At 43.5% G+C, this 14173-nt stretch overlaps 1 protein-coding gene across 1 annotated transcript in view; it reads left to right on the top strand.

The window, feature by feature from the left end:
- LOC111951341 (pleckstrin homology domain-containing family A member 5) overlaps window positions 1–14173 on the top strand; it is a 175151-nt gene that overhangs the window by 112292 nt on the left and 48686 nt on the right. Inside the window, exons 5-7 of the mRNA XM_070434692.1 lie at window positions 7925–8059; window positions 11550–11691; window positions 14018–14122. Coding sequence (XP_070290793.1) covers window positions 7925–8059; window positions 11550–11691; window positions 14018–14122 — 382 coding nt within the window. The remainder of the gene's footprint in view (window positions 1–7924; window positions 8060–11549; window positions 11692–14017; window positions 14123–14173) is intronic.

The following is a 14173-nucleotide window of genomic DNA, read 5'->3' as shown; positions in this document are numbered from 1 at the left end:
GGACAGTAGCGAGGCGAAGCGAGCGGACAGAGCGAGAGCGAGCGAGCGGAGAAGAAGCGAGCGAGCGAGCGCAGGAGAGAGCGAGCGAACGCGAGAGAGTGACGTTGGTCAATTTCTTCAACAAATGATCAGGTTTATATAATTATCAAGCATACATTAGTAATGGAAAGGAAACACGACTCTTTGTTTAAGTCTTAAAATTATCCTTTTAGTAATTCAATTGTAGGCAGAAGTCGGTACAGAGTAAGTATAACAGTATATGATAGTTCTGCCCAAGTTCTGTAACTCATATAGAGGGAGAGAGAGAGAGTGTGTCGGAGGGAGAGAGAGAGAGTGTGTCGGAGGGAGAGAGAGAGAGTGTGTCGGAGGGGAGGAAGAGAGTGTGTCGGAGGGAGAGGGAGAGAGTGTGTCGGAGAGAGAGAGAGTGTGTCGGAGGGAGAGAGAGAGAGTGTGTCGGAGAGGAGAGAGAGAGGAGAGTGTGTCGGAGGAAGAAGAGAGAGAGAGAGAGAGAGTGGCGGCGAAGAGAGTGTGTTTCAGAGAGAGCGAGCGAGCGGACAGAGAGAGCGAGCGAGCGGACAGAGCGAGCGAGCGRRSRGASMGAGCGAGCGAGCGGAGAGAGCGAGCGAGCGAGCGGAGAGAGCGAGCGAGCGAGAGAGTGACGTTGGTCAATTTCTTCAACAAATGATCAGGTTTATATAATTATCAAGCATACATTAGTAATGGAAAGGAAACACAGACTCTTTGTTTAAGTCTTAAAATTATCCTTTTAGTAATTCAATTGTAGGCAGAAGTCGGTACAGAGTACAGTATAACAGTATATGATAGTTCTGCCCAAGTTCTGTAACTCATATAGAGGGAGAGAGAGAGAGTGTGTCGGAGGGAGAGAGAGAGAGTGTGTCGGAGGGAGAGAGAGAGAGTGTGTCGGAGGGAGGGAGAGAGTGTGTCGGAGGGAAGGGAGGACAGAGAGTGTGTCGGGAGAGAGAGAGAGTGCTGTCGGAGGGAGAGAGAGAGAGTGTGTCGGAGGAGAGAGAGAGAGAGAGGTGTGTCAGAGAGAGAGAGAGAGAGAGAGAGAGAGAGAGAGAGATGTGTCGGAGGAGAGGAGAGAGAGAGTGTCGGAGGGAGAGAGAGAGAGAGAGAGAGTGTGTCGGAGAGGAGAGAGAGAGAGTGGTTGGAGGGAGAGAGGAGAGAGAGTGCGTCGGAGGAAGAAAGAGAGTGTGTCGGAGGAGAGAGAGAAAGAGAGAGAGAGTGTGTCGGAGGGAGAGAGAGAGAAAGAGCGTGGCTGAGAGACAGAGTGTGCATGACTGAGAGACAGAGTGTGCGTGAGACAAAGAGCGTGTGACACAGCGAGACAGAGCGATGTGACACAGCGACACAGAGCGTGTGACACAGCGACACAGAGCGTGTGACACAGCGACACAGAGCGTGTGACACAGCGACACAGAGCGTGTGACACAGCGACACAGAGCTTGACACAGCGACACAGAGCGTGTGACACAGCGACAGAGCGCGTGTGACACAGCGACACAGAGCGTGTGACACAGCGACAGAGCGCGTGTGACACAGCGACAGAGTGACAGCGACAGAGTGACACGACGACACGACAGAGTGACAGCGACAGAGTGACAGCGACAGAGTGACAGCGACAGAGTGACAGCGACAGAGTGCGCCGGAGAGAGGAGAGAGAGTGCGCCGGAGAGAGAGAGAGAGAGTGCGCCGGAGAGAGAGAGAGAGTGACAAACAAACACCATTGTAAATACAACCCATATTTATGTTTATTTATTTTAACTTGTGTGCTTTAACCATTTGTACATTGTTACAACACTGCATATATATAATATGACATTTGTAATGTCTTTATTGTTTTGAAACTTCTGTATGTGTAATGTTTACTGTTCATTTTTATGTTTATTTGACTTTTGTATATTATCTACCTCACTTGCTTTGCAATGTTAACACATGTTTCCCATGCCAATAAAGCCCCTTGAATTGAATTGAATTGAATTGAGAGAGAGTGGGCCGGAGGAGAGAAGAGAGAGAGAGTGCGCCGCGAGAGAGAGAGAGAGAGTGCGCCGGAGAGAGAGAGAGAGTGCGCCGAGAGAGAGAGAGAGTGCGCCGGAGAGAGAAGAGAGGTGCGCCGGAGAGAGAGAGAGAGTGTGCGCCGGAGAGAGAGAGAGGAGTGCGCCAGAGAGAAGAGAGAGAAGAGCCCGGAGAGGATCAGAGAGAGAGCGCCGGAGAGACAGAGACTGTGACTGACTGAGAGAGAGAGTGACTGAGACAGAGAGAGAGAGTGACTGGGACCCGTACTGCGAGACAGAGAGAGACACGTACTGAAAGCCGGAGAGAGAGATGGAGAAATTGCTTAAGCTTGGCAGCCATTTTCTCATTTTACCTCAAAAACAAAGAATTTAGGCAATTATATGGTCCATCTCAGATGCAGTCATGACTCAGTTCGAATCCTATTTTTCTGGAAGGAACATTAGGTGTTTTGGAGATTTGTAGTCTGTTCCTTCCTTCCTGGCTGTGCCGTTGAGTGATAGCCCCCCTCCAATCTGCTCTGCACCCCGTCCCAATTATCCCCTCTGTCACACTCTCCTCCTCAGACTTGAATTAAAATTCCATTTATTTTAGCGTTTGCTTTAGCCTAGCTGGAGTGCCAGGTGGGAATGGTTTGGACTTTTGTGAGTATTCCATTGGTTCCATTTTGGCAGGCAAGCTCAATCAAGCCCATCTAAGGTATTTTACATTATTTCAAATACTATTTGAACCCATGTCTGCTCTTTCTATTAGCACCGCACTGAGGTGTCTGAGGGTAATATGCAAATATTCTCCTCAGTGTGTTAATTGGAAGTGAGGCGAGAAAGTCAAATATAACAGACTGAGGTGTGTTGGTGACAGACAAAAAGGTTTGTGTGAACGAGGGTCACCTCCGATCACGAGAACGAAAATGGAAAACATGGTTTTACATCAGTCATATAAAGGAAATTCAACTTGTATAACATGTTTCTTTCATCTCAAACACCAACTTGACACCACCACCTTCGTTAGGGTTCTTGGGCTGACCAAGCCTTGACTGCCGGAATGTGTTGGTTATTCAACTCCTTGCACGTTGTGAGAACGACATAACAGAATGCTTGAAACATCAGAAAGCAAGTGATGTGTTCGTTCTTCCCAGTGGAAGAACACAACTTTACATCCTGATTATCCAGTGAGCGTCTGCCTATCCGTGGGCGGATAACAAAGCAATGTTAATTTGGCTGGCCTTGTCACTCAGTCTCTCTCGGTCTGTCTGAAGACTGTATTATCAATCAATCAAACTTCATTTATATGGCACTTTTCTTACCGCAAATGCTTTTCAAGGTGCTTATTTAATAAAAAGGTGTGAAAAGCTAACACACAACGTTTCTATGCAAATTTAAACTCAAGATCAATTGTAAAACAATTGTAAAATAACAGTGAGACTAATGCAGCAGGTGACAAAATGTGATATAATATACTGGATATAGAATCAAATAAATGGAGTAGAGCAACCTCTGCTTTATGACCAGCACTGCATTTTTAAAGTGTGTTCGCTTAACGTTCTTTGAACTGAACTGCTGTCCTTGAATCCTGGTCGACACTATCACCTTTCTCCCAGGTGATTGACACGTCAAAACACCTTTTTATAAAACTCTACTATAAGAATCTCTATACATCTCTGAAAAGGAAAGTTTTAGAAGTGAATAGGGGATGAAAAGTAATCTACTTCAGATAAATGTCACCTCTCCCTCACATACCTCCACCTTCCCTACAGACCTAATAGCGGGTGTAACGTGGATTAATGGTGTTCTGAAGGAAGCTCTCCTCATTGATAACCAGCTTACACTTCTTCAACCCACCTCTCTCTCCATCTCTTTCCACTTGTCGCCCACAGTCCCTCTCTGCCTTTCTGACTCACCCATATTCCCCCACCCTTCCTCTCTCCCTCTTTCACTCTCCTCCTCATGCTTCGTCTCTCCCTTTGTCCCTCCCACACCCCATACTCCCCCCCTCTCTCAAACTTTCTTCTCTCTCTCTTCCTCTCTCCCGCTCTCTCTCTTTCTCAATAGGATCAGTGCTCCTGGTCCAGCCAGACCCTGTAATGAGTTATTTACAGTGTGATAAACCTCTGCTTTAATCTCCTTAGACCTCAGGCACAAACCACTGAGCTCCACTTTATAGTGCAGAAATGTCAGTTAGTGTCGTGTGTGTGTTTGTGCCTAATATCCAGACAAAAGAAACTATTCAAAACTTCTTGGCTCATTAGTTTATACCCTTTCGCCATTTTTTTAATATTGTAATATTTTCAAGTTTCCTATTTATTTCCCCAACTTTGATGTCTTCCACTCTTTAATGTTTCTAACTCTGAATGCTCGGCTATGAAAAGCCAACTGACATTTACTCCTGAGGTGCTGACCTGCTGCACCCTGTACAACCACTGTGATTATTATTATTTGACCCTGCTGGTCATCTATGAACGTTTGAACATCTTGGCCATGTTCTGTTATAATCTCCACCCGGCACAGCCAGAAGAGGACTGGCCACCCCTCATAGCCTGGTTCCTCTCTAGGTTTCTTCCTAGGTTCATGCCTTTCTAGGGAGTTTTTCCTAGCTACCGTGCTTCTACATCTGCATTGCTTGCTGTTTTAGGATGGGTTTCTGTATAGCACTTTGTGACATTGGCTGATGTAAAAAGGGCTTCTTAAATACATTTGATTGATTGATTGAATGAATGGAGTCTTAAAGTGGCAATATGTCACTTTTTGGGTGACCTGACCAAATTCGCATAGAAAGGTGAGTWATAGAACTATCATTCCACTTGAAAGCAAGTCTAAGAAGCGGTAGATCTGTTTCATGTGAGCTATTTCTATGCTTCTCGTTCTAAAGTTTTGTTTATGCGTCTTTTACTTTCAGTTTTATACACCAGCTTCAAGCCACCCAAGAAACTATATTTTTGGTTATGGCTAATATATTTCAGTGGTTTAGATGGTACAGTGATTCTCTACACTTTACTAACTTATTTTGTCACATAAACTGAAATTAGGCGAACCATTAGAGTTTTAGCAACCAGGAAAGGGTGGAACGATTTCTGCATATTGCAACTTTAATGGCCATGTGTTTCTTCACAACTTATTCAGMACTCAGAATTAGATTTAAAATGTCCGCCACCTCTGCAATGGCCCTGGGCCTAAAGGAGAGGCCTTGCTCTCACCATCCATCACAGCAACATTTACAGTGTCTTCCGAAAGTGTTCACACCCCTTGACTTTTCTACATTTTGTTGTGTTACTGCCTGAATTTAAAATGGATTACATTTAGGTGTTTCGTCTCTGGCCTACACACAATAACTCATAATGTCAAAGTGAAATGATGTTTACAAATGAAAAGCTGAAATGCCTTGAGTCAATAAGTATTCAACCCCTTGGTTATGGGAAGCCTAAATAAGTTCAGGAGTAAAAATGTGCAAGTCACATAATAAGTTGTATGGACTCACTCTGTGTGCAATAATATTGTGTAACATGATTTTGAGTGAATAGGTCATCTCTGTACCCCACACATCTGTAAGGTCCCTCAGTCGAGCAGTGAATTTCAAACATAGATTCAACCACAAAGACCAGGGAGGTTTCCAATGCCTCGCAAAGAAGTGCACCTATTGGTAGATGAGTAAACATTTAAAAAGTATCCCGTTGAACATGGTGAAGATATTAATTATACTTGAATGGTGTATCAATACACCCATTCACTGCAAAGATACAGGTGTCCTTCCTAACTCAGTTGTTGGAAAGGAAGGAAACCGCTCAGTGATTCCACCATGATGCCAATGGTAAGTTTAAAACAGTTGCAGATTTGAATGGCTGTGATAGGAGAAAGCTGAGGATGGATCAACAACATTCTAGTTACTCCACAATACTAACCTAAATGACAGAGTGAAAAGAAGGAAGCCTGTACAGAATAAAACTATTCCAAAGCATGTGTCCTGTTGGCAACAAGGCACTAAAGTAATACTGCAAAAATGTGGCAAAGCAATTCACTTTTTTATCTGAATACAAAGTGTTATGTTTGAGGCAAAACACATCACTGAGTACCGCTCTCCATATTTCCAAGCATCGTGATGGCTGCATCATGTTATGGGTATGATTGTTATCATTAAGGACTGGGGAGTTTTTCAGAATAAAAAATACATGTAATAGACCTAAGCACATGCAAGATCCTAGAGGAAAACCAATTTCAGTCTGCTTTCCACCAGACACTGGGACATGAATTTACCTTTCAGCAGGACAATAACCTAAAACRCAGGGTCAAATCTACACTGGAGTTGCCTACCAAGAAGACGACGAATGTTCCTGAGTGGCCAAGTTACAGTTTTGACTTTAATCTACTTGAATATCTATGGCAAGACCTGAAAATGGTTGTCTAGCTGTGATCATAAACCAATTTGACAGAGCTTAAAGAATATTGAAAAGAATAATTGACAAATGTTGCACAATCCAATAGTGGAAAGAGACTTAAAAACGTACCGAGAAAGACGCACAGCTGTAAAGTATTGACTCGGGGGGTGAATACTTATGTAAATTAGCTATTTCTGTATTTCATTTTCAATAAATTAGCATTAAGGAGTATTGTGTGTAGATGGGTGAGATTTTTTTTTAAACGAGGACGTAAATATAGAATAAGTCAAGGGGTATGAATACTTTCTGAAGGCACTGTACATTCTTCTACATTCCTCTTTTCACTCTCCACTTCCTCGCTCTCTTTCTTCCGTCTCGTCTTCCTCTTTCCTTTCTCGCTCTTGCCTCTTTCTTCTCTTGCTCCATCCCTGTCAATCATCCTCTCTTCACCTCTCTTCTTTCTCCTCTATCTTCCCCCTCTAAAATATATGAATCAATTCACAGAGAATGTAGAACCTTGCCACATTTTAATGCTAGACCAAACTGCAGTTAGGTTTGAGGGGGAGGAAGGGGCTGGACAGCAATCAGCTAGTTTTACTCTGGAGGGAAACTGATATTGATATCACAGCACATAAGCTGCATGCTAAAGGAAGATGGCAGCCTGGGTTGGTATTCAACTGGTGATGGTTTTGCCATCAGAGCTGTTGATATGAACCCTGTCTTGCTTCAAGACGAGATGAGAAAAGATCACTGTATTTCGTTTTAGGTGGGAGTCAGCTTTCTGATGTGCAATTCTCCTGAATACTAGATGTGATAACCACATGGGCCACGTTCAGTATGTGTTAACTGTAAGTGGCTTTGGATAAAAGCATCTGCAAAATTACCATATTATGATGATATATTTGAACGCTGCGTGGCATCCAATTGTGAGCAAGCAAGGGAAGAAGCCCTAAAGCTAGGGGCTATGCAGGGGGCAGCCTTCATATGGCACAGGGAGAGAGAGACTGGTGGTAGAGAGTAGGAAGTAGGCAAGGAGAAGGGACTGTCCTCCCAACAAACCCATCCCTTAATTACAGTACAGAGCTGCCAGTAGCCTAGAGGGGAACAGTCAATTAGCGCTAGGTAATGGGCTTATGTAATATAAACCGCAATGGTCCTCTGTAGCTCAGTTGGTAGAGCACGGTGCTTGCAACACCAGGATAGTGGGTTCAATTACCGGGACCACCCGTACACATGACTAAGCTTTGGATAAAAGTGTCTGCTAAATGGAATATATTAATGCAATTGTAATGTTCTCTTCACGATGGATATTCAGTGAAAAGCATCTAGAGAGTGTGTGGCCTGAACACATCCCTGAAGACTACAATTATAATTTCATTTAAGTTTGATGTGAATGTTTATTTGTTAAATGTCACGATTACATATAATTAGTGTATCATATGTTTGATATTTTCAGGTTATATTGTTTGATATTATTCTTTAATTCAGTTCATTTTGTTTCCTTCCCTTTTTGTTTTCTAGCGTGACTTCTGCAAAGCTTGTCCACCCTGTAACAGATCCTGGTACTGTCAACCCTGTCACAGTCAACCCTGTCACAGTCAACCCTGTTACAGTCAACCCGGTTACACACCCGGTTACAGACCCTGTATCAAACAGGTAATATAGTATACATAGCTATGGGCTGGATGGATGCTTTGCTCTACTTTGCTATTAAGCGTAAGCCTCTTCATCTGTCTTTCTGTGGAGAACCCCAGCTAATTCATCTCTCTGGAAGTCCTGCCTTTATCGCTGTCTCATTAAGTCAGTCCAACTACTAACCGTATGCTGCGTGTGCCGTGTGTTGGATTGCCTGAAATCCTGCTATGCGTTGCTAATGCTAAGATGTGCAAGATTTATTTGTGCCTTCCGATTTGTCTTTAAGTATATTTAATAGAAATAAATCAAGCTTAGCTCTCATCATGAAACGACTATTGCGTGTGTGTGTGTGTGTGATCGCAACAGGTAAAATACATTCTGTCTCCAAGCCTGAGTCACATTATATCATTGTTCCTCGCAGCGGGGTCTACCATTTACCTCTCTGATAATGATAGTCTCAGTGTTCAGACTGACACACAGTCACTACTTATTTAGCTAAACAGACCCTGCATAGACAGACAGCAGACATGGGTTCAAATAGTATTTGTTTTCATTCAAATACTTAATCATTGATTGAGCTTGCTTGGCGCAATGGAATTGTCACGGAGATGCAAAACTCTGTCCATTTGATTCTCCAGACAGAAACTAGTATTGGAAAGAAAACCAATACTATTTGAACCCAGGTCTTTCGGACAGTAACAAACTACAATGCAGCTTTAAGAAATGCTTAACTTCTAAGGCATGTTCTGTAACCTTTATCTTCATTTTCCTCTCTTATCCTCCCTGCTGACACACTAACACACACAGGGGCCATTGATCATGATGCAGAGGCTGTATGATCTGGGAGCCTGGCTGTGTGGGTCGACAGCGCTTCTCAGAGAGGTCCTACTCCGGTTTACTGCTAGGGATTTCTACTAGCAGAGGTAACAGAGAGAGAGGGTGTGGGAGGGAGAAGGAGGGGAAGGTGGAGCCATACAGATGGCAGAGAGATAAAGACCTGGGGGAGATAGAGAAGCATCATTAAGGCGAGAGAGGAACAAAGAGATCCATAGAAAAGGAAAACGAGAGAGCGAAAAGTGACAAAGAAAGTGATTGCCTATTGAAAGACTGTATGATCTAAGCATGATTTGTATGAGTCCCTCTTCAGTTCTTATGATGTTGTCATCAGGACTGATGTCATCCACTCATACAGGAGTCAATTGCCCCGCAATTCACAGACCTATTCACTGAGCCTGCCTCTGACGCACTTGGAAATGCGCACACACACATTAATGCTGGAAAGCCTTGACTGGAGACAAGCGTTGAAGTTGGAGACTTTCCAGGTTCAGCTAAGAAGAGTGCCATTTTAATATCTGTTAATATCCCTCCTTCTCTCACAGATGCTTGAATTAACTCGTGATAATCCGCGTGGCTTGGGAAGGTCACGCGCGGTTCACCAGCCCACAGAAACATAATTTGACAAGCATTTAGGGAATACCCCGGGCATGCGTTGTATAAAGGAATGTAAAGCCACAATGGAGATTAATCCAGTCAAATGGGCTGTGAAGACAATTATCCACTTTGAAGATAACAACGTAAAAATATCTGTCTAGCAATTCACTATAAATAGGTTTTTAATGTTGATATATATACTGAGTGTACAAACCATTAGGAACACCTGCAAACCATTAGGAACACCTGCTCTTTCCATAACATAGACTGAGTAGGGGAGGAGACAGGTTAAAAGAAGGATTTATAAGCCTTGAGACAATTTAGGCTTGTATTGTGTATGTGTACCATTCAGAGGGTGAATGGGCAAGAAAAAATATTTAAGTGCCTTTGAATGGGATATGGTAGTAGGTGCCAGGCGCACCGGTTTGAGGGTGTCAAGAACTGCAGCGCTGCTGTTTCCCGTGTGTATCAAGAATGGTCCACCAACCAACGGACATCCAGCCAACTTGACACAGCTGTGCGAAGCATTGGAGTCATCCCTGTGGAATGCGGTCGACACCTTGTACAGTCCATGCCCCGACGAATTGAGGCTGTTCTGAGGGCAAAGGGGGTGCAGTATTAGGAAGGTGTTCCTAATGTTTTGTACGCTCCGTGTACTGTTAAGAATGTATGTGTCGTTGTGTGTCAGTGAACAGCAGCCGTTGCGATCCTATTTGTGGCCTGGCCTTTGTGTTTTTGAACACCAAGCTGAACTGATGTGTATCTGTGAAGTAACCTTGCCCCTACATTCACATGTCTAAGTCACATTCACATACCTGTCATAACAATCCTGTTATAACCTCCTGTCCTGTCTGACCAGTCCTGCAACGTCCCTGCATGCAAGCGTCATACACATGGTCCAAACATGTCACAGACTCTGACGGACATACAGGCTGACCTGTTTATATGGCGGGTTGGAGAGTAGAGGTGACGATTACAGTAGAGGAGAGGAATGGGGTAAGCGAAAATGTAGGATAATATTTGTCAAGCTTCAGGGAATGATAGCTGGCCGGAGAGGGGAGAAGACGGTAGAGTGGATTGTCATACCTTATCTGTTGCCAGAGCTGAAATCAGCAGTGTACCCTCGTGTTCAAGGTGTTTGTTCCTGTGAGGTGGGGACCTTAAACCCAGCTATTATTATCTCCCAGACAGACCGATACAGATATTCTCTCTACCCCCCTCCACGCTCCAGATATCACAGAATACAGGCCACTGCTCAGAGACAATACTGATCTGAATACAACTCTAGATGTATCAACTCTGCAAATAGGAAGATTTATAGGCGAGCTTAGCTTATTTTTTGTTACTGTTGTTATAAGCATTACAATCTTTTATGGTGCTGGGTAGTTTATCCTGGGGGACCTTGAACTTTCCTGCATTTGGTATTGGCCTTCCACTGGACTGGGACATGCACATTTAGTTTGTCAGGCAAAGTTGTCAGGCGATTTAAAGTGGTCTGACTTGGAGGAATATATCAGATGTGAGACAGAATGAGTAATTGGTTTGATTTATGGGGCCTGCCTCTTTTTGCCTTCTCTATCTCTCTCTGTGTCTCTGTCTCTCTGTGTCTCTGTCTCTCTGTCTCTGTCTCTCTCTGTCTCTCTCTGTCTCTCTCTCTGTGTCTCTCTCTGTCTCTCTCTCTGTGTCTCTCTCTGTCTCTCTCTGTCTCTCTCTCTCTCTGTGTCTCTGTCTCTCTCTCTGTCTCTCTCTCTCTCTGTGTCTCTCTCTCTCTCTGTGTCTCTGTCTCTCTCTCTGTCTCTCTCTCTCTCTCTAATGGCAGGGTTTGGCTCTAACAGAGACAGGCTCTCATTGGGGTTGGAGTTTAAACTGGCGAACCGATAGAGCTAGACAGGTTTGGCCATTAGGCAGCTCATTCGCAGAGCAATCAGTGTCATACACACAACTGCACCGTGTCGCCTCTTAACCCGCCCATTAATCCCACAGAAGTTGAGTCCCAGCCTCATTTGTGTAGTCTTCTAGTCGCTTTTCTCATGTCCTCCTGCATTTCTCTGTCTCTCTCTCTCTCTCCTCCCACACCCAGGCCTAAGGCTCCAGAGCAGGCTCCATCAGAGGAGAGCGACCGGGTGAAGAAGGAGCGCCCGATGAGCACCATGAGCGAGGCGTCTAACTACACAGGAGGGTCAGACTACAGCACCTACCCTGGCAGCAGCCCTGCCACCCGGGTAAGAGCACCACGTCGGCATGTACACCCTACCCCTAATAGACCACTAGACCCATGCCCTAAGCACTAGTATAGATCTGAGAGGATTAGAAGTTGGTGGTTCCTAAAGAGCACATGGTTGCCACTGGTAATGGATGTCATGCAATTCTGGTGCATGTACAAGGACCGGGTTGGATTAATGTACTGTATCAAGAGTGACTTGGCTAATAGGGGCCTGTGAGAGGGGAGATAGAGGTCCCAATTCTGGGATGTTGAGAGGTGTCTTGTGGGGTCAGTGATCTCTCCCATTTTCTCCATTAGTTCAATGTTGTGAGAGCTGTATTAGTCCACAGAGAGTATCAGAACAGAGACTCTACATGAGATAATATATGCTGGATTATCCCAGCCCTGTCACAGCGTGTCCGTTTATAAATGCTTAATAGACTGGTGAATAAATATGCACGCTTTGATCAAATGAAAAGCATGCTTTCATGAATTAATGATGTTTTACTTCTGCTTACACTGACCAAAGGTATAGCTTGGTGGCATGTATTTATTAATGAGCTTTAATTATTGATGAGCTACCATAGAGCTCCACGGTGGAGGTGTCATAATACCCATAAAATCTAGCGGTCAAATGGTTCCAGTCATTTTTCCACCATTCATTTTTCCCATCTGGGATTTTAGACGCACTTAAAATAAGGGCTGTGTTTTGTGTAGGCTTACCCTGGCGCGACGGTTTGATAATCGTGTAAATCTCTCTCGGACAAGGTGACTTTTATCAATATATTCGCCTTTGTCTCTCTCTGTATCTATCTCTCTCTCGCTCTCCCTCTCTCAGTAAAGATGGTCTTGTAGAATGGGGTAGTTTAATGAGGTGGATACTGTACCTCTTCCTTCTGTTTGCTTTTTAACTTTATTTGTTTATTAACACCAATGCCAAAATGCATGTTAACGGTCTTCACCTATATTTACTGATGAAGGAGGATATTTTGAATGAATTTGTAACTCTCCTCCTCTAATTATGCATCTTCAGAAATGTATTTGTATATATACTGAACAAAAATTGAAACGCAACATGCAACAATTTCAACGATTTTACTGAGTTACAGTTCATATAAGGAAATCAGTCAACTGAAATAAATTCATTAGGCCCTAATCTTTTGATTTCACCTGACTGGGCAGGGGTGGGTCTGGGAGGGCATAGGCACGTCCAATGGGGAGTCAGGCCCAGCCAGTCAGAATTAGTTTTTCTCCACGAAAGGGCTTTATTACAGACAGAAATACTCTTCAATTTCATCAGCTGTCCGGGTGGCTGGTCTCAGACGTCCTGCAGGTTAAGACGCCGGATGTGGAGGTCCTGGGCTGGCGTGGTTACACGTGGTCTGCTGTTCAGGCCGGTTGGACGTACTGCCAAATTCTCTAAAACAACGTTGGAGTCGGCTTATGGTAGAGAAATGAACATTAAATTCTCTGGCAACAGCTCTGGTGGACATTCCAGCAGTTATAATGCCAATTGCACGCTCCCTCAAAACTTGAGACATCTGTGGCATTGTGTTGTCTGACAAACTTTACAAATTTTAGAGTGGCCTTTTATTGTCCCCAGCACAAGGTGCACCTGTGTAATGATCATGCTGTTTAATCAGCTTCTTGATATGCCACACCCGTCAAGTGGATGGATTATCTTGGCAAAGGAGAAATGCTCACTAACAGGGATGTAAACAAATTAGTGCACATCATTTGAGAGAAATAATATTTTTGTGCGAATGGAACATTTCTGGGATCTTTTATTTCAGCTCATAAAACATGGGACCAACACTTTACATGTTGTGTTTATATTTTTGTTCAGTGTATATATACAGTGCCATGAAAAAGTATTTGCCACCTTTCTGATTTTCTGTTTTTGCAAAAAAAATATATACTTATCGGATCTTCAACTAAAACCTAATATTAGACAAAGGGCACCTGAGTTTACAAATAACCCCCAAAAAGTGTATTTATTTTATTTATTTAATTAACAAAGTTATGCAACACCCAATGCCCCTGTGTGAAAAAGTAATTGCCCCCTTACACTCAGTAACTGGTTGTGCCACCTTTAGATGCAATGACTCCAACCAAACGCTTCCAATTGCATAACTTTTTATGAAATAAATACAATTGTTTTGTTATTTGTAAACTCTGCTTCCCTTTATCTAATATTAGGTTTTGGTTAAAGATCGGATAACATTCAGTATCAAAAATATACAAAAATAAAGAAAATCAGAAAGGGGGCCAATACTTTTTCACGGCGCTGTATATAAATGTTTTTATATACAGTAAACTGACAATTTGGCCATTTACATTTTCAGCCTTCAAGGTCTTACAAAAAGGTCCACAACTTTGGCAAGAGGTCCAACTCTATTAAGAGGAACCCCAATGCCCCGGCGGTCAAGAGCAACTGGCTTTACAAACAGGTATTGGAAAGTTTGTACATCATTTGTAGTTCCCAGAATAGAAGAACTTGA

This window comes from Salvelinus sp. IW2-2015, linkage group LG24 (assembly GCF_002910315.2).
Source record: "Salvelinus sp. IW2-2015 linkage group LG24, ASM291031v2, whole genome shotgun sequence".
Classification (NCBI taxonomy): domain Eukaryota; kingdom Metazoa; phylum Chordata; class Actinopteri; order Salmoniformes; family Salmonidae; genus Salvelinus; species Salvelinus sp. IW2-2015.
Note: the sequence above shows the minus strand (reverse complement) of the source record. Positions and strands in the feature narration are given on the sequence as shown.